General features: G+C 46.3%; 3 protein-coding genes across 13 annotated transcripts in view; all 3 read left to right on the top strand.

The window, feature by feature from the left end:
- KMT2A (lysine methyltransferase 2A) overlaps window positions 1-10,639 on the top strand; it is an 81,869-nt gene extending 71,230 nt beyond the window's left edge. For 4 of the 7 annotated variants that reach the window (XM_069470843.1, XM_069470842.1, XM_069470840.1 and 1 more), the window contains 5 exons: window positions 3,458-3,636; window positions 3,799-3,902; window positions 4,318-4,401; window positions 5,107-5,236; window positions 5,700-9,395. In XM_069470843.1, coding sequence (XP_069326944.1) covers window positions 3,458-3,636; window positions 3,799-3,902; window positions 4,318-4,401; window positions 5,107-5,236; window positions 5,700-5,975 — 773 coding nt within the window. In that variant the 3' untranslated portion in view covers window positions 5,976-9,395. Of the gene's footprint in view, window positions 1-3,457; window positions 3,637-3,794; window positions 3,903-4,317; window positions 4,402-5,106; window positions 5,237-5,699 lie in introns of all 7 variants that reach the window. The other 3 variants (XM_069470844.1, XM_069470841.1, XM_069470838.1) reach the window with 1 other exon arrangement.
- A 727-nt stretch (window positions 10,640-11,366) lies between these two features.
- TTC36 (tetratricopeptide repeat domain 36) lies at window positions 11,367-15,820 on the top strand. Its single transcript, XM_069470836.1, has 3 exons — window positions 11,367-11,562; window positions 12,798-12,986; window positions 15,490-15,820. Exons 1-3 carry the CDS (start codon window positions 11,451-11,453, stop codon window positions 15,750-15,752), a joined length of 564 nt encoding a protein of 187 aa, XP_069326937.1. The 5' UTR covers window positions 11,367-11,450; the 3' UTR covers window positions 15,753-15,820.
- A 65-nt stretch (window positions 15,821-15,885) lies between these two features.
- On the top strand, window positions 15,886-20,549 carry TMEM25 (transmembrane protein 25). 5 transcript variants are annotated; one of them, XM_069470831.1, is made up of 9 exons: window positions 15,886-16,032; window positions 16,555-16,650; window positions 16,913-17,224; window positions 17,681-17,971; window positions 18,178-18,309; window positions 18,615-18,645; window positions 18,798-18,898; window positions 19,024-19,110; window positions 20,233-20,549. In XM_069470831.1, exons 2-9 carry the CDS (start codon window positions 16,581-16,583, stop codon window positions 20,310-20,312), a joined length of 1,104 nt encoding a protein of 367 aa, XP_069326932.1. In that variant the 5' UTR covers window positions 15,886-16,032; window positions 16,555-16,580; the 3' UTR covers window positions 20,313-20,549. The 5 variants fall into 5 exon arrangements, with proteins under 5 accessions (XP_069326932.1, XP_069326935.1, XP_069326933.1 ...); XM_069470832.1 differs by lacking the exon at window positions 15,886-16,032 and having other exon boundaries at window positions 16,502-16,650; window positions 19,268-20,297; XM_069470834.1 differs by lacking the exons at window positions 15,886-16,032; window positions 18,178-18,309 and having other exon boundaries at window positions 16,197-16,650; window positions 19,268-20,297.
- Window positions 20,550-27,839: the final 7,290 nt, after the last annotated feature.

Raw genomic sequence — 27,839 nt, 5'->3', positions numbered from 1 at the left:
ACCACTCCTAAGCTAGTCACTGGCAAGGGGACTGAGATTCCCAGGATTGGCTTAGACTGGGGTGGAAGGGATGCTGGAAGTTAACCACCGTGACCACTATGTTCACCAATTCAAAACCTGTCCAATGTTCTCCATCTCCAGTGCTGCCATCTTCTCCTTGCCCTCACAACCTTATATTCTAGTGGTGGATGTAAGAACTGTGAAGAAGATAACATGGGGTAAATGAAATAGGAGAGTGTTCCTAGTCAGTAATGCCTATGGGGGGAAAAAAAAAAAAGAAATAGAGTGTGATACAAAAGTGGGTAGTTGGTAACAGGAAATCTCTTCTAGATAGAATAGTCAGAAAGGAGTCTCTTGAAGAGGTGACATTTGAGCTTAGATCTAAGTGATGATGAGAAGGAGCCAGTTATGCAAAGACTTAGAGCAAAAGTCCTCAAGGCAAGCCAGGTACAGTGGTGAGTACCTGTAGTCCCAGGCACTCGGGAGGCTGAGGCAGGAGGATCGCTTGAGCCTAGGAGTTTGAGGCTACAGTGTACTATGATCGCACTTGTGAATAGCCACTACATTTCAGCTTGGGCAACATAGTGAGACCCATCTCTTAAAAAAAAAAAAAATTAATTAATTTTTTTAAAAAGTCCTCAACACAAAGGAGACAGCAGAGGAAAAGTCCTGAGTGGAAATGTCTTTGTTGTGTTTATTGTCTGTCTCATCCATGAAATAAAAGCTCTATGAATAAAGGCACCTTACCTGTCTTGTTCACCTCTCTGTTTCCAAGGTCCTGCCTGGCACAGTGGAATGATGAAAAGGCTACCTGGGGTATTATAGGGGTGCAGCACATAAGTGTCAAATGAATAAATGAATCCCCCACGGACCGAATAAATTTTTCCCTCTTCAGAGTTCCCACAGTCCTTTATACTGTACCTTAATTTGGACACCTTTCACATTGTATGGTGGTGTAAATATCTACGTATCTTCCTTTCTCTGCCATAAGCTCCTTGATAACAGGGGCCATGCACAATTCAGCGTATAACAGGGGCCATGCACAATTCAGCGTTGTTTTCCCATTGCCAACACAATACTGATCTCATTGTAAGCCCTCTGGTGAATATAGAGTTGAACATTCAGCCTACATGTTAAAATGAACTTTCTGTGAAAATATACTTGAAAAAAAAAAAAAAGAAAGAAAATATACTTGAGTATTTAGTATGTTTTTCAATGACTTTTTTCTACCTAAGGATTCACAGCAGTCTAAAACTCCCAGGAAAAAAATCTTTAAGGAAAATTAATGTTCTGTAGAGAAAAGAAGTTTGCCATTGCCCTATATGACTTAAGCTCTTATATTGTAGACCTGTGTTATATACTTAAGTCTGGTTCCAGGTGGACCAACAGTTGTGCTCATAAGAATGTTGCTTATCTGGAGACTTAACTTATTGCTTGCCACTGAAACAAAATTATCTCCCTTAGATGTTATCCAAATGAAACAGAAATCAGGCATCTAATAACTTTTTCCCTTTTCTAAAAAGTTACTCAAGACATAGAAGAATTTTCAGGCCGGGCGCGGTGGCTCACGCCTGTAATCCTAGCACTCTGGGAGGCCGAGGTGGGCGGATCGTTTGAGCTCAGGAGTTCGAGACCAGCCTGAGCAAGAGCGAGACCCCATCTCTACTAAAAATAGAAAGAAATTATATGGACAGCTAAAAATATATATAGAAAAAATTAGCCGGGCATGGTGGTGCATGCCTGTAGTCCCAGCTACTCGGGAGGCTGAGACAGGAGGATCACTTGAGCCCAGGAGTTTGAGGTTGCTGTGAGCTAGGCTGACGCCACGGCACTCACTCTAGCCTGGGCAACAAAGTGAGACTCTGTCTCAAAAAAAAAAAAAAAAAAAAAAAAAAGACATAGAAGAATTTTAGAATGTGGAAAAGCAAACAACCACAACAACAAATTAAAAGGTGGACCAGGTCCCACTTCCCAGGAGTAACTATTGTTAACATTTAAACATGGTTAGCCTTCCAGACATAGCATGTGGACCCCAAATTACACTGAGGTTACATCTCTAAATATGCTTCATAGGCCAGGCACAGTGGCTGACACCTGTAATCCTAGCACTTTGGAAGACCAGGGCAGGAGGATCATTTGAGGCCAGGAGTTTGAGACCAGCTTGAGCAAAAACAAGACCATGTCTCTACAAAAAAAAAAAAAAAAAAGGAAAAGAAAGAAAAATTAGCTGGGCATGGTGGCATATGCGTGTAGTCCCAGCTACTTGGGAGGCTGAGGCATGAGGATTGCAGGCTGGGCATGGTGGCTCATGCCTATAATCCTAGCACTCTGGGAGGCTGAGTTGGGAGGATTGCTTGAGGTCAGGAGTTCAGGACCAGCCTGAGGAAGGGCTAGACCCCATCTCTACTAAAAATAGAAAAAATTCGCCATGCCTGGTAATGCATACCTGTACTCCCAGCTACTCAGGAGGCTGAGGCGGGAGGATCACTTGAGCCCAGGAGTTTGAAGTTGCTGTGAGCTAGGCTGATGCCACAGCACTCTAGCCTGGGCAACAGAGCGAGACTCTGTCTCAAAAAAAATAAAAAACATGCTTTATAACACAAACTGTTGTGTGTGTTTGAATTGTGTATGTGATCCTATATACTTATGACATATATATCTTGTCCACAACAGACATAATTATCTATTAATAATACCAAGGAGAATATTTGTAAATGAATAATAATATTTACTTAATAAAAATGTAAAGAACATTAGCTATTTGCTAGTGTCAAAAAGAAGTGTGGCAGTTGTTACTGTGCCCTATCCCTTTAATGAGAAAAGTCAATCATTTTAGAAAGCCTTTCACTGTCTGTGCCAGCAGATTTACATAAATGTTTTCATAAAATAAAAAATGTTAACAGCATGAGACAAAGTGAGCAAAACAAATAACTATTGAGTATATTACTCCATACATTCACTATAAGAGCACAGGACAGTCCTGGTATAGAACCTAGCTACTCTATTACCTATAAACAAAAATGGGATTCCATTTGGAGTTACACAGTCCAAAGTTCAAATCTTATGCTAGCTATGTGACCTTGGGCATGTTATTTCAATTCTCTATGCCTAGGTTTACTCCCCTTAAAATGAAGCTAGTAATTCCTGCCTTGCGTGGTCATTATGAGCATGAAATGAAATAACATGTATAGCATTTCTGTGTGTATATATAGCACATAGAAAATGGTCCATAGTTTGGTGGCATGTTTTTTTCACTTAGCAATCTATCATGAATGTTTTCCATATTGATAGATCACTTTAATGGCTATCTATTGCTAATTTCTAGCTAATATTTAATATAGTTCATCCTTGAGCAGCCTCTGGCAGAGTTACCCTGTAGCAGAGGCCTTTCTGTTGTAGTATGTGCAGTTTCCTGTTGACTGCCCTCCTCACTACCCTGGCGCCCTTCGCCCTACAGGTGTTAATGGTTTGAGGATGCTGGGAATTCTCCACGATGCAGTTGTGTTCCTGATTGAGCAGCTGTCTGGTGCCAAGCACTGTCGAAATTACAAATTTCGTTTCCACAAACCAGAGGAGGCCAATGAACCCCCCTTGAATCCTCATGGCTCGGCCAGGGCTGAAGTCCACCTCAGGCAAGTTGTCTTCTTTTCTGTAAGCAGTTTTGGGTCTCGATTTTGTTATGTAATGATAGTTATTTTCCCACATGACCGTTTAGATTTCCAGTGTTAATGTTGTCATCCTCTACTGCTCTATTAAAGCACTTCTCTAAATGTGTTTTAATCTTTCGGCTCCAGGAAGTCAGCATTTGACATGTTTAACTTCCTGGCTTCTAAACATCGGCAGCCTCCTGAGTACAACCCCAATGATGAGGAAGAGGAGGAGGTACAGCTGAAGTCAGCTCGGTGAGTCTGGAGTGGGGAGGGGTTGTAGGAAATACTCTTGCTTTCCCTCTACTCCCGTTGTTCAGGGCACTGTGTAGTTTTGCTTGTGTCAGAATTTTCTGGAAATATAGTTTGTGCTGAAGTAGCAGTGTATGGCTGGTAAAGAGAGAGGAATATAAATTACAGAGGAGAAATCCAAATAACTGTAAGATGAGTATTATCTTTAACTGTGATATACTCTGTCAGCTTTGGCTGTACCATCACAGTTGTCATGGTCAGAAAGTACTAGATATATATTAAAAATAGGCCTCATTTTATAAGGTACTTGTTATGCTTGGCACTGAACAAAGAGTGTATTCATTTTGTCTAGGAGTCGTCAAGTCTCAAAACATTATTTCCTAAAGATAATTCATTAATAGTATGTCTTGTCTCTTAGGAGGGCAACCAGCATGGATCTGCCAATGCCCATGCGTTTTCGGCACTTAAAAAAGACTTCTAAGGAGGCGGTTGGTGTCTACAGGTATGGCTAAAATTCTAGAAAGAATTATAGAAAACTAATGAAGTTTTCCAAAATCAAAGAGGACCAAATGCCGGAGTGACCTCCCTCAGTAAGTGAGGTTTTTATAGATATTATTAGTTGAACCTGATATTTTGGGATCCTATAACTCCTTGTGTTGAATAAGGAATGTAACATAATAAGGGTTAAAATATTGCTACTTCTACTGGGCTACAGAATGGAGAAATCTTTCATCTTTGGCCATTTGTTAGAACAAATAATATACACAAATCAAATGGGTCCAAATTTTTTTTTCTCAAATATATGTCTCTCCTGGGTAACTAACAGATCAGAAGTTACACAATTAACCTTACTTGAAAAATTTGTTTTTTGTTTTTTGTTTTTTTGAGACAGAGTCTCGCTCTGTTGCCCAGGCTAGAATGCTGTGGCGTCAGCCTAGCTCACAGCAACCTCAAACTCCTGGGTTCAAGAGATCCTCCTGCCTCAGCCTCCCAAGTAACTGGGACTACAGGCACGTGCCACCATGCCCGGCTATTTGTTTCTATTTTTAGTAGAGACGGGGTCTCACTCTTGCTCAGGCTGGTCTCAGACTTCTGAACTCAAGCAATCCTCCCACCTTGGCCTCCCAGAATGCTAGGATTATAGGTGTGAGCCACCTCGCCTGGCTGGAAAAATTTGTGTCTTATCTCTTTTCCATCTTTGTCCTAGGTCTCCCATCCATGGCCGGGGTCTTTTCTGTAAGAGAAACATTGACGCAGGTGAGATGGTGATTGAGTATGCCGGCAATGTGATCCGTTCCATCCAGACTGACAAGCGAGAGAAGTATTACGACAGCAAGGTGAGTCTCTCACTTTAACTCACCCATTTTTGTTTTGCTGTAGAAAGGGAACATCAACTATCAGTATGAACCCTAGATCCCAAAAGAAATAGTTTATGTTATGAATTCAAAGGCCTTTTTTTTTTTTTACAATGTGCGCACTAAAAGTTCAGAATCCACTCTAAAGATTAGTACAGAAACATACTCTTTGAAAGTTTGCCTGAGTGGATCCTCGGATCAAAAGCACACAGCTATACAAGTTTCTCTTTCCTGCAGAAACATTAAGAAGCCTAATCTAGTGCCTGTAATCTAGGAGCTCCTCCTAGAAGTATCTTAAAAGATAGGTGCTGAGAGAAATCTGGAAATTTTACTAGAAGAAATTTTATCAGTGGCTATAGGTAACATCAGGAGAAGGTTAGGAAATGTTCTTAAACCTGAGTTGATAAGAAATAACGAGTTTTTCTCCTTTCTCCTCCATGTATAGGGCATTGGTTGCTACATGTTCCGAATTGATGACTCAGAGGTAGTGGATGCCACCATGCATGGAAATGCTGCACGCTTCATCAATCACTCATGTGAGCCTAACTGCTACTCTCGAGTCATCAATATTGATGGGCAGAAGCACATTGTCATCTTTGCCATGCGTAAGATCTACCGAGGAGAGGAACTCACTTATGACTATAAGTTCCCCATTGAGGATGCCAGCAACAAGCTGCCCTGCAACTGTGGCGCCAAGAAATGCCGGAAGTTCCTAAACTAAAGCTGCTCTTCTCCCCCAGTGTTGGAGTACTAGGACCCAGGGCCATCCAAAGCAATGCTGAAGGCCTTTTCCAGCAGCTAGGAGCTCCAGGATTGAGTGGGCACGGTTGAGAGGCCTCTGTGATGGCTGAGCTCCCTTATGTCCTCCTGTATTCACATTATACGTGTGATCATAGTCCTGGAGAGAGAGTTGAGGTCTTGAAGAAAAGATCCATGATTGACTTTCTCCTGGGGCCCCTCAGATTGTTTGCTGTTCATAAGTGGGAAACGGGGTCCCTAGCAGACTTGCCTGGAAGGAGCCTATAGAGGGTTAGTTATGGTGGGAGATTGGGCTGAACATCTCCTCAGAGATAAGTTGCATCCTCGCCTTGGCCCTTCCCCAAGCACTATAAGTGAAGGGTCAGGCAAAGCCCCAAATACAGGTTGGTTGGACACCTGACAGTTTGTCAGCCAGGCCCCACCTGTGGCCGTCTGTTGAACAAACAGAGGTCTGGTGGTTTTCCCTATCCTCCCACTTGAGAGTTCACTTCTGGCTGGGAGACAGGATTCCTAGCACCTCTGGTGTCAAAAGGCTGTCTTGGGGTTGTGCCAATTAATTACCAAACATTGAGCCTGTGGGCTGTAAGTGGGAGTGTTATCCCCAGGAGCCTTAGCTCGGCCAGTCACCTTTCTTGACAGTAGGAGCGGCTTCCCTCTCCCATTCCTTCTCTTCACTCCCCTTTCTGCCTCCCCTTTGTCCTCCATCCCACTGCTTTCCCATTCTTCCTTCTGGGTGGTAGGGGAGATTGACTCCTTGCTCAAGGACACTCCCTGTTGGGCATAGGATGTGCCTGCAAACGTTCCCTGAGCCTGTAAGCACTCCAGCTGGGGAAGTGGACAGGAGCCATTGGTCACAACCAGACAGAATTTGGAGAAGTTTTCATAAAGCTCCACCGAGAGTTTTAAAGAAATATATGTAGCATGATTTTTTTTAGAAGAGGAAAAAGATTATTTAAATAGGATCTGAATCATGCAACCACCAGAGTATCACAACCAGGATGACCCTTGGGCCCCATTCCTAGGACATGATTACTTTATTTTCCCCTTGTTAAGACATAGGAAGACTTAATTTTTAAACGGTCAATGTCCAGTTGAAGGCAGAACACTAATCAGATTTCAAGGCCCAAAACTTGGGGACTAGACCACCTTGTGTTGAGGGAACTCTGCCACCTGTGCACAATCCATGGATAAAGTAAATTAAATGACACTACTGCCCTGATTACTCCTTAGGATGTGGTCAAAACAGCATCAAATGTTTCTTCTCTTCCTTCCCCGAAGACAGTGTCCTGAACCTGTTAAATTAAGTCATTGGATTTTACTCTGTTCTGTTTACAGTTTACTATTTAAGGTTTTATAAATGTAAATATATTTTGTATATTTTTCTATGAGAAGCACTTCATAGGGAGAAGCACTTATGACAAGGCTATTTTTTAAACCGCGGTATTATCCTAATTTAAAAGAAGATCGGTTTTTAATAATTTTTTATTTTCATAGGATGAAGTTAGAGAAAATATTCAGCTGTACACACAAAGTCTGGTTTTTCCTGCCCAACTTCCCCCTGGAAAGTGTACTTTTTGTTGTTTAATGTGTAGCTCGTTTGTGCCCTGTTGACATAAATGTTTCCTGAGTTTGCTCTTTGACAATAAATGGAGAAGGAAGGTCCCCCGACTCCACTGGGACACTCCCCTCCTTCCCCTACTGAAGCTCCTCAAAAGGCTATAGTAGTATCTTGACACAACACTTTCTCCTCTTTCCCTTACTGTCTCTCTCCTTTCCAGCACTAGCTCCAGAGTGGGGAAAGACAGTAATCTTTTACATTTCCCTCATCCTTCCTACTTCAGAGTTAGCAACCAACAAGTTGAATGGCAACTTGACATTTTCCATCACCATCTGCCTCATAGGTCACTTCCTTTCCTTTCCCTCTGCCCACCAAGTCCTCATACCTGCAAAGAACCCATTGATCACCTTGTGCCCTCTTTGGGGGCAGCCCGTTGAAACTGAAGCACAGTTTGACCACTCACGATAAAGCAGATTTTTCTCTGCCTCTGCCACAAGGTTTCAGAGTAGTGCAGTCCAAGTAGAGGGTGGGGCACCCTTTTGTCGCCGCAAGAAGCCCATTCCTATGGAAGTCTAGCAAAGCAATACGACTTGGCCCAGCACTCTCTGACCCAGGACTCATGGCTCTGCTGTGCCTTCCATCCTGGGCTCCCTTTTCTTCCGTGACCTTAAGAACTTTGTCTGGTGGCTTTGCTGGAACACGATCACTGTTTTCACTGTCATGCAGGGAGCCCAGCACTGTGGCCAGGATGGCAGAGACTTCCTTGTCATCATGGAGAAGTGCCAGCAAGGGACTGGGGAAAAGCACTCTACCCAGACCTCACCTCCCTTCCTCCTTTTGCCCATGAACAAGATGCAGTGGCCCTAGGGGTTCCACTAGTGTCTGGTTTCCTTTATTATTGCACTGTGTGAGGTTTTTTGGTAAATCCTTGTATTCCTATTTTTTTTAAAAGAAAAAAACTTAAGCTGCATTTGTTACTGAAATGATTAATGCACTGATGGGTCATGAATTCACCTTGAGAAAGACCCAAAGGCCAGTCAGGGAGTGGGGGAAACTCAGCTAAATAGACCTAGTTACTGCCCTGCTAGGCCGTGCTGTACTGTGAGCCCCCTCCTCATTCTCTCTACCGACCCCAAACCCTGAGGACAGGGGAGGGACCCACATCTTTCCTTCTCCTGCCAGCTGCAGATGGTTTGCCTTGCCTTTCCACCCCCTAATTGTCAACCACAGAAATGAGAAATTCCTCTTATAGCTCAGCCTTGAGTCCATTGCCAAAATTTCAGCATACCTGCCAGCAACTTGGGGGATAAGCTAAAGTTTCCCTACACGAGGGAAAGAAGGCAAAAATGGCACAGCTATCTCCCAAACATGTCTGAGTTTGTTTTGAAAGTGACTGAGGGAATATCCGCACAAAAATGCAGATTGAGGAATTGTGGTGGGTCATTCCCAAGAATCCCCCAAGGGGCATCCCAAATCCCTAAGGAGTAATAGCTGCAAACCTGGTCAGTTCTCAGTGAGAGCCAGCTCACTTATAGCTTTGCTGCTAGAACCTGTTGTGGCTGCATTTCCTGGTGGCCAGTGACAACTGTGTAACCAGAACAGCTGCATGGCGCTGACCCTTTGGCCGGAACTTGGTCCCTTGGCTCCCTCCTTGGCCACCCACCATCTTTAGCACAGCCCCTCCTGTTTTTAGGCCATTAACAAGAATTAAGGGGGAAGCCCTGGCAGCTATACGTTTTCAACCAGACCGGGACCTAGCCCACCACCCTGCTCGCCTCTGTCAACCCCCCGGCCAATGCAGTGAGCACCATGCAGCTCCCTTGATTTAAAAAAGAAAAAAAAAAAAAAAAAATACAACAACACACACAAAAAACAAAAAAAAAATCTTTTAATGAATGTATCTTTCTAAAGGACTGACGTTCAATCAATATCTGAAAATACTAAAGGTCAAAACCTTGTCAGATGTTAACTTTTAAGTTTGATTTGGGATTTTTTTTTTTTTAATAGAAATCAAGTTGTTTTTGTTTTTAAGGAAAAGCGGGTCATTGCAAAGGGCTGGGTGTAATTTTATGTTTCATTTCCTTCATTTTTAAGCAATACAAGGTTATTGAGCAGATGGTTTTGTGCCGAATCATGAATACCAGTCAAGTCTCACACTCTGAAAACTTGCAACTTTTTGTTTGTTTTGGTTTTCAAATAAATATAAATATGATATATATAGGAACTAATATAGTAATGCACCATGTAACAAAGCCTAGTTCAGTCCATGGCTTTTAATTCTCTTAACACTATAGATAAGGATTGTGTTACAGTTGCTAGTAGTGGCAGGAAAACGTCAGGCTAGCATTCCTCTGATTCCCAAAATGGGGAAAAACCCAAACAATAAAGGGATGGTAAAAAAAAAAAAGTCTATTCCTAGGATCAGAGAGAAATGCAGAAATGGTGTCACCTGGATTTTTTTCTGCCCATGAATGTTGCCAGTCAGTACCTGTACTCCTTGTTTCTCTATTTTTGGTTATGAATGTTGGGGTTACCACCTGCATTTAGGGGAAAATTGTGTTCTGTGCTTTCCTGGTATCTTGTTCCGAGGTACTCTAGTTCTGTCTTTCAACCAAGAAAATAGAATTGTGGTGTTTCTTTTATTGAACTTTAAACAGTCTCTTTAGTAAATACAGGTAGTTGAATAATTGTTTCAAGAGCTCAACAGATGACAAGCTTCTTTTCTAGAAATAAGACATTTCTTGACAACTTTATCATGTATAACAGATCTTTTTTTTTTTTTCCTTGTGTTCTTCCAAGCTTCTGGTTAGACAAAAAGAGAAAAAAATAAAAGGAAAATGTGTCTAAAGTCCATCAGTGTTAACTCCCTGTGACAGGGATGAAGGAAAATACTTTAATAGTTCAAAAAATAATAATGCTGAAAGCTCTCTACGAAAGACTGAATGTAAAAGTAAAAAGTGTACATAGTTGTAAAAAAAAAAGGAGTTTTTAAACATGTTTATTTTCTATGCACTTTTTTTTATTTAAGTGATAGTTTAATTAATAAACATGTCAAGTTTATTGCTGCACAGGGTTGAGATTCCTTTTGGCCTTGGTGGGTGTGGGAGGAGGGGCGTGGCCTGTGACCTGGTTCAAAGTACCTTCCACAGTCCTTTCTTTTAAGGTGGAATCACTAAAGCATTCCCCATAGCCTACCTTCAGGTCCCACTCCACACTGACTCTCTTTTTAAATTTGTGGTTTTTTTAGAGATGGGGTCTTTCTCCATCACGCAGGCTGGAGTGCAGTAACTCGATCATAGCTCACTGCAGCCTTGAGCTCCTGGGCTCAAGCGATCCTCCTACCTCAGCCTCCCAAGTAGCTAGGACTACAGGCGTGCACAGCTGTGTCCCGCTGACACTGACTGTATTTTCTCCTTTTGCTCATCAATGATGTACATTCAGGAAGGGGTCAAGAGGACAAAGGAATAGTCCCTTTACCTCTTACATATCCCCCCTTTTTTATCCAGGGGAGGTCAGCAGCAGTTTTTACCAGTTTCTCTCGTGCATAAAATGAAAGCATTTCAGGGAAAAGCTGGAGAACACCTTCTCTTTGCTCTATTCCACCTTAAGGCTGAAACTGGATTTGTTTATTCTGTGGGGGGTGAGGAGTATTGAGAAATAATTGTAAATATTCTGCCAGCCAGGATCACTAACCCCAGGCCCAAGGGGGTTGAGTTTACACTATAGCCAAGGAATGGGAGACACTCCTCTTGAGGGGATGGTCCTCAAACAGAGCCTCCTCTTTTTAGATCAACTGCCTGTTGGAGGCTCAGCCCCTACCCCCTTTCCTCCCTCTTCTCTCATCCTGAGTCACCTTTTGGGATTTTGGAGTTGAGCACCATGGGGACTCCAAATGATCAGGCAGTGTTGCAGGCCATTTTCAACCCTGACACCCCATTTGGAGATGTTGAGTTGGACCTAGGAGAAGCAGAAAAGGAAGAACTAGATGAAGGTGAGCATTTGGCCTAGAGTGTAGCCACATGGGCTGGCCTGCTGGCCTCCCGAGAGTGGCAGGGGGTGGAGATCTTACAGGGCCCCTTGTTCCATGACCCTGGGGTTATGACTGAGATTGGAATCAGGTTGGCTGATCCTTAGTGCACTGTTAGAGGTTTAGCGAGAGACATTTTTTCCAAGAGGCGAAAGCGATCAGCTCTTACACCTCTGAACTTAGCACTTGATTCATTCCATGATCCAAGCTTGATTGTGTCGAGTGATGTTAAACTCTCACATCTGTGTTATAACAGAGACTATCGCCCCACCACCACAGAATGGAAGACAGGGCAAGGCAGGGAATGGTGGCTCACTTGAGTGAGTGGTTACAACATAGAAAGCAGAACTAGCAGGTTTTTTGTTTTATTTTGTTTTGTTTTTTAGAGACAAGGTCTTGCTTTATTGCCTGGCCATGAGGTCAGTAGCATGATCATAGTTCACAGCAACCTAAAACTCCTGAGCTCAAGTGATCCTTCTGCCTCGGCCTCCCAAGTAGCTAAGACTTTTTTTTCTACGTTTTGTAGAGGCGATGTCTTGTACTACTGACCTCAAGTAATTCACCTGCCTTGCCCTCCCAGTGCTAAGATTACTGGCATGAGCCACCAGGCTCAGCCTGCATTTATTAAACCCTATTATAAGCCAAGCACTGAGCTAACCGGCTTTTCCTTTATTCCCTAATGAAGTTTTTAATGCCATCTGTTTCTGCAGGAGTGGAAGCCTAAGCCTTAATGAAACTTCAGACTGAAAATCTGAGAGGTACACAAGAAGTGATTTTCATGACTTGTGAATGTCATGGTGGCCTTTGTGTAAAAGGCAGTGTAGTAGAGCAAAATGCAGACAGGCTTAGGAGCCAGAAAGACCTGGGTTCCTATCCAAGCTCTGAAATTTATGGGTTGTGTGACCTCGTGCAAGTTCTTGAACTACAGGTTAGGGAGTTTGGGCTTCATTCTCTTGGCAACGGGGAGCCAACCAAGATCCCTTTCCCAGGTCCATTTGGAACTTAGGCAGAGCCAGCTCCCAGCCTTGGTGACCTCAGCTCCCACTAACCCCAAACACTGCAGCTGATCCCTGCTGTGACCCACATTCAGTCAGCTCTGGCTCAGATCTTGAGATTCCAAAGCCTGAGGTGGCTTTTTTTTTTTTTTATTGCCCTGACTGCACACCTGTCCCCTCCTCCTGGCTCATTCCCTGGCACAGATGGGGTTTTCCCTCAAGCACAGTTGGAGCAGTCCAAGACCCTGGAGCTGCAAGGGGTGATGGCAGCAGAGGCTGGGGACCTCAGCACAGCCCTGGAGAGGTTTGGCCAAGCCATCTGCCTGTTGCCTGAGAGGGCATCAGCCTACAACAACCGAGCCCAGGCCCGGCGACTTCAGGGTGATGTGGCAGGTAAGGCGAGATGCCCTGGAGCCTCTGCAGAAGGGGCCCCCAGAGGGCACAGACCAGAGATGAAGTGGTTGTGGAACTAGGCTATGAGGGGTGGGGAGTCACCAAACTCTTCTGGAGCCTGTCTTCTTAGGTATAAAGTATGAGAGGTATCATGGGCCCTGCTAATCTCATGGGGCTGTTTGAAAGTCAGAAGTGATTGCATCTCATTCATTCACTTAAGGAACACTTAATGAGAACCTACGATGGGGCAGGCAGTAGGATAGGTGCTGAGGACATAGAGATAAATGGTACACTACTGACAGCTAACATTTATATAGCAGTTATTACGTGCCAGGCATTAAGCACTTTACACATAAGCTGTAGTAACACACTTAATTCTCGCAACATCCCTAAAAGGTATGCACTATTCTGTTTGCTAGATGAAGAAACTGAAGCATGGAGATATTAAGGAACTTGTCCACTATCACACAGCTGGGAAGTGGCAGAGCTGGGATTTGAAGCAGGTGGCAGGGCCACAGAGTGTGTGCTCTTAATCACCACATGATACTGCTCCTCAAGGAGCTCCCAGTCTTGGGGGTAGAACAGACACATACATTATACCAGCAAAACAAGTTTGAGAGGGGTCAGCATGGGACTTCTTCCCGAAGGGCAAGTCTTGAGGGATGAGTAAGAGTTAGCTGGGTGAGTGGGAGAAGGTAGAGTCTGTGGAGGTCCAGAGGTATGCACAGGTACAGGGAACTTCAGATTTCCAGGCTGGCTGGAGTGGAGGAAGGATGGAGAGCTGAGCCTGGAGGAGCAGGCAGGGGTCAGATGGTGAAGACATTGGGAGTGTTAGGCTGAGATTGGACTTTGTCTTGAAAACACAGGTGATCACTCAAGGATTTTAACAGGGAGTGACTGGATCAAACCCGCTGTATTCAGGTTACTCTGGCTAGACTGGGGACAGTGGGACAGAGGGGAAAAGGCTGACGGGAAGGTGTAAACTATGGAAGCCTAGGAGAGAACTACTTGTTAGGACCAGTGCTGGTGCAGGTGCTCCCAGGGCCAGAAATGCCAGGCTGGGGAGTTTGGACTCCATTCCAGGAACAATGGGGAATCCCTAGAGCCCCCTTTCCAGGCTTGTGTGCCCCAGACCGCTGGGGACAGCCTGAGGCCAAAACTCCAGAGAGGTGCAGAGGTGATTGATTCCTCCAGATCAGCTCCTCCCTCCGAGGGAAACCAAGGAATGCTGCGACCTGAGAGCTTCCCAGCAGCCTGAGTGGGTTTAAGGAACCAAGACACATACAGACCCAAGACAGGGAAGATCAGCCTTGCTCCAGGACAGTGCTGGAACTCCCCAGGTGCCTTGTCAGGCTTTTTAGGAGACTAGAGAACCCGAGTGAACTGAAGCATAGCCCGGATGAAAACAGCCCCGGGGGACCTTACAGAAGACACCACCTGGCTGCCTGAGGTTCTGAGTTCTGAGGCCTAACCCAAGTATTAATATTTTATGAGAATAATAAAAATCAAAATGGTGCAGGTCAGCTCTGGCTCCGAGGACCCCCTTCCAAGCAATCAGATACAAAATAGTGAAGATCATGGAGATAACGATAGACTGAGGAAAGGCAATCAGTCCAGGAAACTGGGGAGGAGTTGTTCTAAATTTTAACAAGCAATGCAAAAGGCCCTCAAAACAATGAGAAACCGATTTTATTGTCTTTGCAAGAAATGGTTGTGCAGTTAATTACAATTTTTTTAATTATAAAAAATTTTTTTTAGAGTCTAGGTGTGGGCGGGGGGGGGGGGGGGGGTCTTGCTTTGTTACCCAGGCTGGACTTGAACTCCTGAGCTCAAGGGATCCTCCCGATTGAGTAGCTGGGAACTACTGGCTCTCCATCGCACCTGGCGAATATTTCTATTTTTTGTAGAGACAGGGTCTCGCCATGTTGTCCAGGCTGGTCTTGAACTCCTGGCTTTAAGCGATCCTCCTGCCTCCGCCTCCCCAGTAGTTGGGATTACAAGCCCCAGCCACCGCGCCTGGTTAATTATAATTTTTTTGAACCCTGGGATTGAGTCAGTCACCTGTCACATAGTAGATGATTAATAATTTATGTGTGGATTAGCTGCCTAAAGGAGGAAAAAAAAACACAAAACACGTGTGGAATGACTTGCCTGCTACTTGCCCGACAATGGGCCAGATTCAAAACAGTCACCATTCACAATCCTCCCGCAACGTTCATGTTTTGGTGTATTAGTGGTGGAAAATAATAGGAACCTGCTAAGTGGCAGTGCAGCCCAAGGTAAGTCTTCCCAACTTCTCCAGTCTCCAGCTGTATAATGGGATAACAAATCCCTACCTCCAGCATCAAATGTCTGCATGTGCAGCAGACGGGCTGTAAATGGCCGTGCCTGGAACCTCATGGACCACCACGGATTGCCGTGATCCGCGAGGCTACAGGTGGCGGGTGGCGGGGCTCCAGCACTTGCCGCCTAGGGCGGCCGCTGACCGCCTCCCGTCCCGCAGGCGCCCTGGAGGACCTGGAGCGCGCGTTGGAGCTAAGCGGCGGCCGAGGCCGCGCCGCCCGCCAGAGCTTCGTGCAGCGCGGGCTCCTGGCGCGGCTGCAGGGCCGGGACGACGATGCCCGCAGGGACTTCGAGAGGGCGGCGCGGCTGGGCAGCCCCTTCGCGCGGCGCCAGCTGGTGCTGCTCAACCCCTACGCCGCGCTTTGCAACCGCATGCTGGCTGACATGATGCGGCAGCTGCGCGGCCCCCGCAATGGGCGCTGAGCGCCGCTGGGAGCCCGCGGCCGAGGGGGCGGGAGGGGCCCTGAACCAATAAAGCTGCACGGGCCTCACCGACTCGCCTGCTGCTGCGTCGCGCCCACGCGCTCACGCACTGGCAGAAGCGCACCCAGGTGCACGCGGCGTGGGGCTCTGGGGGAGGGCGCGGCGGGCCAGTGGTCGGGCATTGATTGGCCCTGCCTGGCGCAGCCCCCGCCCTTGCAGCGGACTGCAGTGCTCATCAGACCTGAGCAGTTGCTCCGGCTGCGCGTGGGGAGGGAGCCAGGTGAGCCGCCCGGGGGGCGGGGGCGGGGACGGGGACGGGAAGCCTCCGCGACCCCACCCCCACCCTGTCCTCTCCCGCCCAAATCCACCTGGGCAACTAGGATAGGGACGGGGCGCAGGGCGAGAGATGGGAGGAGGAACGGGGTTGGGGAGAGGGGGGTGAGGGGATAGGCGCTCCCTTTGGGGGAGGGGCGCGTGCGGCTCGAGTGTGCGTGTGCGTGTGTGTCTGGGCACGGTGCGGCTGCGCTGGCGCTCGTTGCTTCTGTGTGTCTGCGAGTGTGCACCTGCTTGTCCCCTGGAGTCAGTGGTTGGTTCTGCACCTGCTGGGTGGCCAGGTACATGCTGGATGGGTCTGTCCCTTTGGGCTTTGCTGTTCGTGTCCATGCCTTCGCCACCGTGGGCTGGTCTACATTTGTGTTTCTGTGCATGGTTCTTTTTGTTTCTGGAGAGTAAATTCCTGGAGAAATTGCTAGGCCTGCTTGCTCTCACCTGGCTGACACCCAGGCTCGCCCCCTCCTCTCAGCAGCCTGGGGCTCCGGCCGGGCCATCATGGCGCTGCCTCCAGGCCCAGCTATCCTCTCGCACACACTGCTGCTCCTGCCAGCCCTTCTGAGCTCAGGTACACCCCTGTTTATTCCTCCACCAAGCACTTCTGGGGTCCAGAGCCTCCTCTCTCCTCTCCTTGCTACACCGTCAGTCGGGACACCCACTCTAGAGCCTGGTTCCCCTCCTCCACCTACCCTAGGTCCAGCCAGTCCCTGTGAGAGAACCCAGGTGCCCTGGCTCTGAGCCTTGTGCCCCTCCGTAATGACCTCATCCTGGTCAGAGAACAGGACCAACCCTCCTCCAGCCCTTCCCAGAGGCCCTCTGCTGTGTTCCAGGTTGGGGGGAGTTGGCGCCACAAATAGACGGTCAGACCTGGGCTGAGCGGGCACTTCGGGAGAATGAGCGCCACGCCTTCACCTGCCGAGTGGCAGGGGGCCCTGGCACCCCCCGATTGGCATGGTACCTGGATGGACAGCTGCAGGAGGCCAGTACCTCGAGACTGCTGAGCGTGGGTGGGGAGGCCTTCTCTGGGGGCACCAGCACCTTTACCATCACTGCCCAGCGGGCCCAGCACGAGCTCAACTGCTCCCTGCAGGACCCGGGCAGCGGCCAGTCAGCCAACGCCTCCGTCATCCTCAATGTGCAATGTGAGTGCCCCTGAGTGGGCGGGGAGAGATTCTCTGCCTAGGGACTCCCAGAAGCCACCAGGCAGGTGGTTGGCAGGACATTTAATAAACACTTAAGCACTTTGCAAATACTAATTCGCCTTATCCTCACAATAATCCTGTGAGGTGATTGCTATTGTTATCCCATTTTACAAATGAGAAAACTGAGGCACAAAGAAGTTAAGCAGTATGCCCAAGGTCCTACAGCTGGCAAGACGCAGAGCCAGGATTCAAATCCAGACATTTGGGCTCTAGTATTTATACTCTTAATCACTACGAAGTGCTGCCTCTCTGGCAGACCCAGCCATCCCATTTCTCAGTGCCCCCTCTGAGGAGGGCTCCAGGCTCCTGGCTCCCACCTGGCTTTGGGTTTGGGAAGAAACGGCCAGAAACATGAAGTGCTGTGGTGAGAGCGTGTTGGCCTCTGCTTTGTACCAGTTAAGCCGGAGATTGCCCAGGTCGGGGCCAAGTACCAGGAAGCTCAGGGCCCAGGCCTCCTGGTTGTCCTGTTTGCCCTGGTGCGTGCCAACCCACCTGCCAATGTCACTTGGATCGACCAGGATGGGCCAGTGACTGTCAACACCTCTGACTTCCTGGTGCTGGATGCCCAGAACTACCCCTGGCTCACCAACCACACTGTGCAGCTGCAGCTCCACAGCCTGGCACACAACCTCTCTGTGGTGGCCACCAATGATGTGGGTGTCACCAGTGCCTCGCTGCCAGCCCCAGGTGAGACTTGCCAGCAACTCGCCCAGCAAAGGCTCAGGTGAGCACAGGAACCAGGGTGCAGAAATGGGAGGACTTGTTGCCCTTTGGGTGGGTCTTGTGGGTGAGCTGTCCCCATCCACCTTGGGCAAGGAGGACAGAGTAGCTCCTACAGCATTTCGGGGTTGGGGCACTGCCCACTTGGAACCTAACTGGAAGACACCTTGCAGGGCTCCTGGCCACCCGGGTAGAAGTGCCACTGCTGGGCATTGTTGTAGCTGGAGGTCTTGCCCTGGGCACCCTCGTGGGGTTCAGCACCTTGGTGGCCTGCCTGGTCTGCAGGAAAGAGAAGAAGACCAAAGGTAGGGCCAGGGGTGTTGGGGGCAGAGGGTGGCTAAGGGAGTGGCAGTGAGGTTGGGGTGAGCAGCAAAAACAGCAAGTAGAGCTGGGCAGCGCAGGTCATCTCTGACAAGCGGCAGAGCACTTGCAGGGCCTGGCTTTGGGTAGGACAACACGTGTCCTGGGTAGCAGGGTCAGGCTCTGGGAACGCAGGCTGAGCATCTGAGAGACCACTTGCCTGAGGGTCCTGGTCTGAAAGGGGAGGGGAGGCAGAGCCCCGCATGGGAGGGCACACTGAGAACAGGTGGCATGGTTTTTTTCTCCTCAGGCCCATCCCGGCGCCCATCTCTGGTCTCCAGGTAACTTCCTGGGGCTGGGTGGACGGGCTGAGCTGGAACGCAGGACGGGATGTGTGGGAACCCGGGGTTTCTGGTAGGTCTGGAATAGGCCCCAGTAGAAGAACCTGTGCCTGCTGGTGCCAGGGCACATCCCAACCTTTGTCTGCCTGTAGTGACTCCAACAACCTGAAACTCAACAACGTGCGCCTGCCACGGGAGAACATGTCCCTCCCATCCAACCTTCAGCTCAACGACCTCACTCCAGATTCCAGAGGTACATCCAGGCCCCTGCTGTTTGTACGTGCTTCTGAGAAAAAGAGAGACCCTGGTGCTTAGGAGGGGCAAGGCCCCATCAGGCATGCTCCTGTCCTGGGCACGGCCCCCTTTGTCACCCAACAGGGAAATCAGCAGACCGGCAGATGCCTCGGAACAACAGCCGGCCAGAGCTCCTGGACCCAGAGCCCGGTGGCCTCCTCACCAGCCGAGGTACTGGGGAAGGGGCCTGGTGCCCTCCTCCCCTGCTCCCCAGCCCTGTGCATGTGTGACTGTGCCGGAGGCCCCTGAGTCCCCGGGGACAGAGAGGGCTCTCCCACCTTGCAGCAACCAGGGTTACTGAGTCCCCTGCGCCTCTTTGACCTCACAGGCTTCATCCGCCTCCCAATGCTGGGCTACATCTATCGCGTGTCCAGCGTGAGCAGTGATGAGATCTGGCTCTGAGCTGGGGGTGCCCTCTCGGCCCCCAGATACCCTCCAGCTCCTCCTCCAAGGCATCTTCTGCCTAGCTGCATTGCCAACGTGAAGAGGCCATGCCACTGCCACTTTTGCTTGCCCTCCTGGCTGGGGTGCCCTCTGTGTCACGCACATGACGTGTTTCACTGGGATCTGACCCGCAGGGGCACAGGTATCCTTGGCCAGGCTGCCAGCTGGCCCTAAGCCCCTCTGCATGTGATGACTGGGCCCAGGCAGCTGAGGCTCTTCGGCCAGGTGTGTTCAGACGTCATCCAGCATCCAAGCATGGCATGGCCTGCTGAATACCCCGCACCTGTGGTCCTTAGCACCTTGTACTATAGGCATGGGGGCATGCGGGCTTGGGGGACAGGGAGGACCCTGCATGGATTTCCTTCCTATGCTATGTAGCTTTTTTCCCTCAGGGAGAATTTAGGACCCTGCTAGCTGTGTAGAACTAAACTGCAGTTTGCACAGGAACCAACCCCTGGCCCAGGGGCACTGGCCAAGCACAAACTAGTCCCTTTTGCTGCATACCGTTCTGCCCTCATCTACCCCTCTGCCCTCACCTGTTGGACACCCTAGGTTATATGTTGGACCTTCTTCACTGGGCACTAGACTCCTCTATTGGCCTGGCCCTTGGCAGTGCCAGTGCCTGGTGTTAGCACAAGCCAGGTAGGAAGAGGGAGATGACAAATCTGGTGGCACCCAGGATGGCGTGTAGCAATGCGTCATTTTCTTACAGTGTTAGCACTTTAAGCACATCCCCTGGGGGAGGGGGTGAGTAAGGGACCCAGAGCCCTTCTTGTGTTCCCCAAGTTTGGCCTTCAACGATCCACTGTGAGTGTCCAGAGCCCTTGGGATTGGTGGTTTCGCTCTCAGCACATCTCCACCATGGGGCCCCAGTCCTGACGACCCCTGGCTGCCCCATCCGCAGGAAGCCACTCTTCCTGCCCCACTAGGATGGTCGCAGCGGGCACATCATTCGATAGTACCGGAAGCTTTAGGAGGACATGTAGAAAGAGGGAGACCACATACCCCACAACGACCTCAGAATGCTTTAAAAAGCAACACGGAAATGATTGGGAATTAATATAGTGCAGAGTATATTTTTCCCTTGTTAAGATCTTGTTTTGTAATCTTTTTCATGTTATTGCCTAGTGCTGAGCACAACATACATTCAATAAACTTGACTGAATGGATTCACATATCTCTGTTCATTTCTTCAAATATGTTTGAAATCTTTAAATCACACAGAGAAAATATAGCAAGCACCACTCTACTCTGACATGACCAAATTTGCTTCAGGTCTTTTATTTTTAAAAATAAATAATATGTCTTTAATTACATTGTTCCCAGTGGCAGGGCTGACATTTTCTATTTCAGGAGTGCCAGGTGGGGCTCATAGCTATAACCAGCATCTCATTCTCACTTGGTTGATGTCACTTGGCCACCTCTCTGTAAGGTTTTTTGGAGTGGCCAGTGCCAGAGAAAGAAAGACAGCAGAATTGAAAGGGATAAGTAAAGAGGCTTTATTGGAGTGCTCCCAGGTTGGGGTAGTGAGTCCCAAGAGAGGGACCCGGGCGAGCTACACGGAGTGGGACCAGAGAAGCCACCCCGCCCAGAAGTCTGGGGGGGCTTATATACGTTTTTAGGGCTGGGGGATGGGAGTTTCTCCGGAGGGAAGGTTTCAGCAGGAAGAGTGAGGAATTTTCTTTGTTTTAGCTTTAGGGGGGGTATTGAGGAATAGGAGGGGCTTCTTCATTTTCATTAGGGAAGGGAGGGGTGCCTGCCACCAGCCTTACACTCTCCCCTACTCAAGACTGGGGCTAAGGTATGCTGAATCCCTATGTCCTGACCAGGGGAATAGAAGATTCAGACTGGACTGTGATATTTTGAAAAAAAATTTTAATGGAGGTCATGAGAGGAAAAAGCCTAGAAATGAGATGATTTTTTGAGGTCAAATTTATATTATTATTATTTTTTTTTTTTTTTTTTTGAGACAGAGCCTCACTCTGTCGCCAGGGCTAGAGTGCACTGGTGTCATCATAGCTCACTGCAACCTCAGACTCCTGGGCTCAAGCGATCCTCCTGCCTCAGCCTCCCAAGTAGCTGGGATTACAGGTAGGTGCCACCACACCCAGCTAATTTTTCTATTTTTTGTAAATGCAGGGTCTTGCTATGTTCCTCAGGCTGGTCTTGAATTCAAGCAATCCCCCACCTCAGCCTTCCAGGATGCTAGGAGTACAGGAGTGAGCCACTACACCCGGCCTATATTCTGTTTTTTAGTGGCTTGCATGGCTCTGGGGTTTCTGGTTCACATCCTTCCCTCACCTCTCTCTCCCTCAGTATTTTCCTCCATGGGAGTGGCTAAGGCTACATCAGCAACCTAAGAGGGACTTAATTCTGGCTTCTACTGATTTTGCATGTGAACTTGCCACCCTGGAACTTTTAGAAGCCACAGTGCCTCGCTGTCACTTTGTTGACTCTGTCATCCATGCTCCCTCTTTCCTAGGAAAGAACACTACTTTTAACATACTTCAGTATACTTCAGTCACTTAATCTTTCACCTTTATCCTCCAATATTAGGCAGGTGGCTTGTTACCTTGAACTTGAGTGTAAAACATTTGGGTAGGCACAGCTCAGGTTGCATTTTTCCACCTTGGCTATGCTTTACTGAAGTCCTCCAGATCCAATAGGCTGTTTAATAAGGACTTGTAAAAATTGTCCAACTTTATACCAACAGAACAAAGGACAAAAACCATACAATCATTTCAATTGATGCTAAAAAAGCATTTGATAAAATTCAATATCCCTTCACGATAAAAACTCTTAAAAAACTGGATATAGAAAGAACATAGTTCAACACGATAAAAGCCATGCATGACAGACCCACAGCTAGTATCACACGGAATGGGGAAACATGAAAGCCTTTCCTCTAAGATGTGAAACGACATGGATGCCCATTTTCACCACTGTTATTCAACACGGTACTGGACGTTCTAGCTACAGCAATCAAACAAGAGACAAAGGGCATCCAAACTGGAGAGGAAGAAGTCAAATTATCCTTGTTTGCAGATGATATGATCTTATAGCTAGTGATACTGAAAGACTCCACAAAAAAAACCCTATTAGAACTGATAAACAAATTCAGTAAAGTTGCAAGATACAAAATCAACATACAAAAATCAGTAGGATTTCTGTATGCCAACAGCAAACTATCTGACAAAGAAACCAAGAAAGTAATCCTATTTACAATAGCTACAAATAAAATAAAATATCTAGGAATAAACTTAACCAAAGAAGTGAAAGATCTCTATAATGAAAACTATAGAACATTGAAGAGGACCCCCAAAAAGGAAAGATATTTCATACTCATGGATTGGAAGAATTAGTATTGTTAAAATGTCCATAATGCCCAAAACAATCTACAGATTCAATGCAATTCCCATCAAGGTACCAATCACATTTTTCACAGAAATGGAAAAAATAATTCTAAAATTTATATGGAATCACAAAAGACCCAGAATAACCAAAGCCATCCTGAGCAAAAAGAACAAAACTGGAGGAATCATATTACCTGACTTCAAATAATACTACAGAGCTGTAGTAACCCAAAGAGCAAGGTACTGGCATAAAAACAGACACATAGATCAATAGAACAGAATAGAGAACGCAGAAATAAATCCACACATCTATAGTGGATTTATCTTCAGCAAAATTGACAAGTACATTGGGGAAAGGACAGTCTCTTTAATACATGATGCTGAGAAAACTGGATTATCCATATGCAGAAGAATGAAACCAGACCCTTATCTCTCACCATATACAAAAATCAGATCAAAAAAGATTAAAGACTTAAATCTAAGACCTGAAACTATGAAACTACTAAAAGAAAACATTGGGAAAATGCTTTAGGACATTGGTCTGGGCAAGGACTTCTTCAGTAATACCCCCAAAGTGTACAGGCAACCAAAGCAAAATTGGACAAATAGGATCACATCAAGCTAAAAAGCTTCAGCACAGCAAAGGAAACCACCAATGAAGTAAAGTGACAGCCCACAGAATAGGAGAAAATATTTTCAACCTACCCATCTGACAGGAGATTAATAACTAGAATATATAAGGAGCTCCAAAAACCCAACAGGAAAAAACAAATAATTGGATTTAAAAATGGGCAAAAGATCTGAATAGACATTTCTCAAAAGAAGACATACAAATGGCCAACAGGTGTATGAAAAAAATGCTAAAGATCATTAGTCATCAGAGAACTGCAAAGCAAAACTATAATGAAATTCCATCTCACCCCAGTTAAAATGGCTTTTACCAAAAAGACAGGCAATAACGAATGCAGGCAAGGATGTGGAGAAAGAGGAACCCTTGTACACTGTCGGTGGGAATGTAAATTAGTACAGCTACTATGGAGAACAGTATGGAGGTTCCTCAAAAAACTAAAAGTAGAGCTACCATATGACCCAGCAATCCCACTGTTAGGTATATATCCAAAAGAAAGGAAATTAGTATATTAAAAGGATATCTGCACTCCCATGTTTACTGCAGCAGTATTCACAATAGCCAAGATTTGGAATCAACCTAAGTGTCTATCAACAAATGAATAGATAAAGAAATTGTGGTACATATACACAATGGAATATTATACAGCCATAAAAAAGAATGAAATCCTACCATTTGCAACAACATGATGGAACTGGAAAACATGTTCAGTTAAATAAGCCAAACACAGAAAGACAAATCTTGTTTGTTCTCATGCATATGTGGGAGCTAAATATTAAAACAATTGTTCTCATGGTGACAGAGCAGAAAGATGATTACCAAGGGCTGAGAAGGGGAGCAGGGAGGAGGGATAAAGTGGGGATGGTTAATGGGCACAAAAATAGAGTTAGTTAGACTGAACAATATTTGATAATGCAGCAAAGTGCCTATAATAAGCAATAAGTTAGGGAATACTTTAAAGTAACTAAAAGTGGAATTGGAATGTTCCTAACACAAAGAAATGATAAAGGGTTGAGGTGGATACCCCAATTACCCTGACTTGAGTAATATACATTGTATGCCTGTATCAAAACATCACAGGTACCCTATAAATATATACAACAATTATGTACCCATAATATTAAAAAATAAGTTTTAAAAAAAGAAAAAATAATTGTCCAACTTTGTGCACTGTTGGTGGGAATGCAAAATGGTGCAGCCACTGTGGAAGACAGTATGGTGATTCCCTAAAACGTTAACAAAAAATTACCATATGCAGCCTGAGCAATATGGCAAGACCCCGTCTCTACAAAAAATAGAAAAATTAGCTGGGCGTGGGTGGCACGGGACTATAGTCCAAGTTACTCAGGAAGCTGAGGCAGGAGGATCACTTGAGCCCAGGAGTTTGAGGCTGCAGTGAGCTACGATGACACCACTACATTCTAGCCCTGGCAACAGAGCAAGACTTAGTCTCAAAAAAATACGTAAATAAATAAAAAGAATTACCATATAATCGAGCAATTCCACTTCTAGGTTTATACCCAAAAGAATTGAACACAGGGACTCATTTATTTGTATACCAATATTCATAGCAGCATTGTTTTCAATAGCCAAAAGGTAGAAACAACCCAAATGTCCATTGACAGCTAAGTGGATAAACAAAATGTGTATACACACCCAAGGGAATACCCTTCAGCCTTTAAAAGGAATGAAATTCTGATACATGCTTCAACCTGGTTTCTTCTTTGACTCATTGGCTGTTTCAGAGTGCACTGCTTAATTTCCACATATCTGTGAATTTTCCAAGTTTTCCTTCTGTTACTAATTTCTAACTTCATCCCAGTGTGGTCAGAGAAGATACTTTGTATACCTATTTCTTAAATCTATTGAGACTTAATTTGTGGCCTAACACATTGTCCTGGATGATGTCCCATGTGCCCTTGAGAAGAATGTGTATGCCGCTGTTGGGTAGAGAGTTCTGTATGACTGTTAGATCTAGTTGGTTTATTAGGTGAAGTGTTCCATTTCCTTACTTATCTTGTCTGGTTGTTGGCACGCACACACACACACCAATAAGACACCGTAAGACTGAATGGAAGTTGATGTGTGGGTAGGGAGCTGGACATTTGCTTAAAGAATCCTAATTGTCAGTATCTGTGGGGCTTTTCTCCTGATCAGCTTCCTGGGAGTGGACTCTTCCAATATTCTGCTTTGGAAGTATAAGCCAGTAAGAGGGCTGAGGGTCTCATGCTCATTCCTTTATTTAATTCTTATTTTAAATATGGCCCCTTACTTCTGTCCTCATAGTTGCTTGGTACCCTTACGTCCAGGTTTCCTTGGTTTGAAGGTGCCCATCTGTTGGGGTAAGGAGGTGGGTGGCACAGGTGGGGAAGTTTCTGGGGATCTTACTCCTTATACAAACCTTCAACCAACCCTCTTGTTTTCAATCCCACCCTGCATATTTGCCATCAGAAATATCTGGCACTTTCCATTCCTGATGCTTTCCAGGGTTCTGCAGTGTCAAATGGCTTACTTCTTACTGGCGCTAGGGCCTCTCCTCCATAGGCAGTCAGATTTTAGGGTTTTTTCCTGCCCCCTGCTAAATTATTTGCCACTTGTCCATCTTCCAAAATTACGTTGCTATCCTGTATACTGTCGTTTTCTTTCCTATTATCTGTCCTTGCTGTTTTATGTCTTTTTAATTCCTGTACTATCATTTTAGTAGGATTAAAGGAGGGAGTAAAGATGTAAATACTAGTGTTCAATTTTTGTTTATTTGGAAGTGCTGAGAGCATGGGCTCAGCAGAGAAGATGAGGGACACTTTCAGCAAGGAAAATAGCCTACATCAAAGCTGAATGAGGGCCAGGTACGGTGGCTCACGCCTATAATCCTAACACTTTGGGAGGCCAAGGCGGGTGGATCGTTTGAGCTCAGGAGTTCAAGACCAGCCTGAGCAAGAGTGAGACCTCATCTCTACTAAAAATAGAAAGAAATTATATGGACAGCTAAAAATACATATAGAAAAAATTAGCCGGGCATGGTGGCACATGCCTGTAGTCTCAGCTACTCAGGAGGCTGAAGCAAGAAGATCGCTTGAGCCCAGGAGTTTCAGGTTGCTGTGAGCTAGGCTGATGCCCGGGCAACAGAGTTGAGACTCTTTCTCAAAAAAAAAAAAAAAAAAAAAAAAAACCGCTGAGTGAGAAGAGAGCACTCACGGGTCACGTGTAGAGCATGGCTAGCAGATTGGTTTTGCAGTCTACTTTGGGGAATGAAGGAAAATGAGGCTCTTGGGGTAGGGAGACAGTAGCCAAATGAAAAGTTTAAAAGGCCAAACTGAAAATTTACACTTAGTAACATAATTATTATATCTTACATCATGGCACTTAATCTTTTCACATATTTTTGATTCACAGGACAAGACTAAGAGGTTAGTGTTCATTGTGACTGTTTCACAGCTGGGTTAACTCAGGCATAGATGTTAACTAACTTTTCCTGGGACCACAAAGCAAGTAGCCACAAGAGGGTAACTGAAGACTGTTGCAGAAGAGAGAGGAGCCCTGATGAAGACCGTGTCTGAAGATGATCCCCAGAGAGCTCTGGGGGATGTGCTGGGGGCAGGGAGAAAAGCTGAAAGGCCCACGCATCAACGGGGAATTTAGGAAGTACGGCTCATCTTTATTTGCAGACTCTGTATTTGTGAATTCACCTACTCGCTACAATTTATTTGTAATCCCAGATCACTACCTGCGGTGTTCCTGTGGTCATTTTTGGACATGCTCAGAGCACTGAAACATTTGAGTTGCCTGACACCCACATTCCCAGCTGAGGCTAAACAAGGTGACACTGCCTTCTTGTTTCAGCTCAGACTGCAAACAAGTGTCCCTTTTTGCAGTCTGTTTAGTGCCACATGTTATGTGTTTTTTTGTTTTTGTTTTTGTTTTTTTGCTGGTTTTGCTGTTTGAAATAGCCTCCAAGTATAGGACTGAAGTGCTGTCTAGTGAAGGCTGTGATGTGCCTTTCGGGAAAATGCGTTAGATAAGCTTCATTGAGGCATGAGTTATATGCAGTGCTGTTGGCTGTGAGTTCAATGAATCCGTGGTCGGTTGATGAAATGTTATGACCAGAGGCGCACAGAAACCTAGCCCTTATTTCCTCTAGGAGCAAATGATACTAAGGTTCAGTATTTGCCAATTCCGTGTTTACAGTAACTTTATAGAACATAACTAGTGTGAACAATGAGAACTGACTGTATTTATTAGTGCTGAGTCTCAGCTCTACCCAAGAAGGCAATCTGATTGTTTCCTGAAAACCTAACGGAGCATCTGAATTCCTATCAAATTTCGCCTCCCTTCATTCCCTACGAGTTATATGTGAGCATGAATGGTACCACTGAGCAGAGCACGTGGGCTTGACATGGTGTCAACCTGAGGCTTGAGCTCAACTGTGCCTGCTCCTCAAACCGAAGCATGATGTGATCGTACTTGGTTTAAGACTT

Source organism: Eulemur rufifrons, chromosome 6, assembly GCF_041146395.1.
Source record: "Eulemur rufifrons isolate Redbay chromosome 6, OSU_ERuf_1, whole genome shotgun sequence".
NCBI classification, from domain to species: domain Eukaryota; kingdom Metazoa; phylum Chordata; class Mammalia; order Primates; family Lemuridae; genus Eulemur; species Eulemur rufifrons.
Note: the sequence above shows the minus strand (reverse complement) of the source record. Positions and strands in the feature narration are given on the sequence as shown.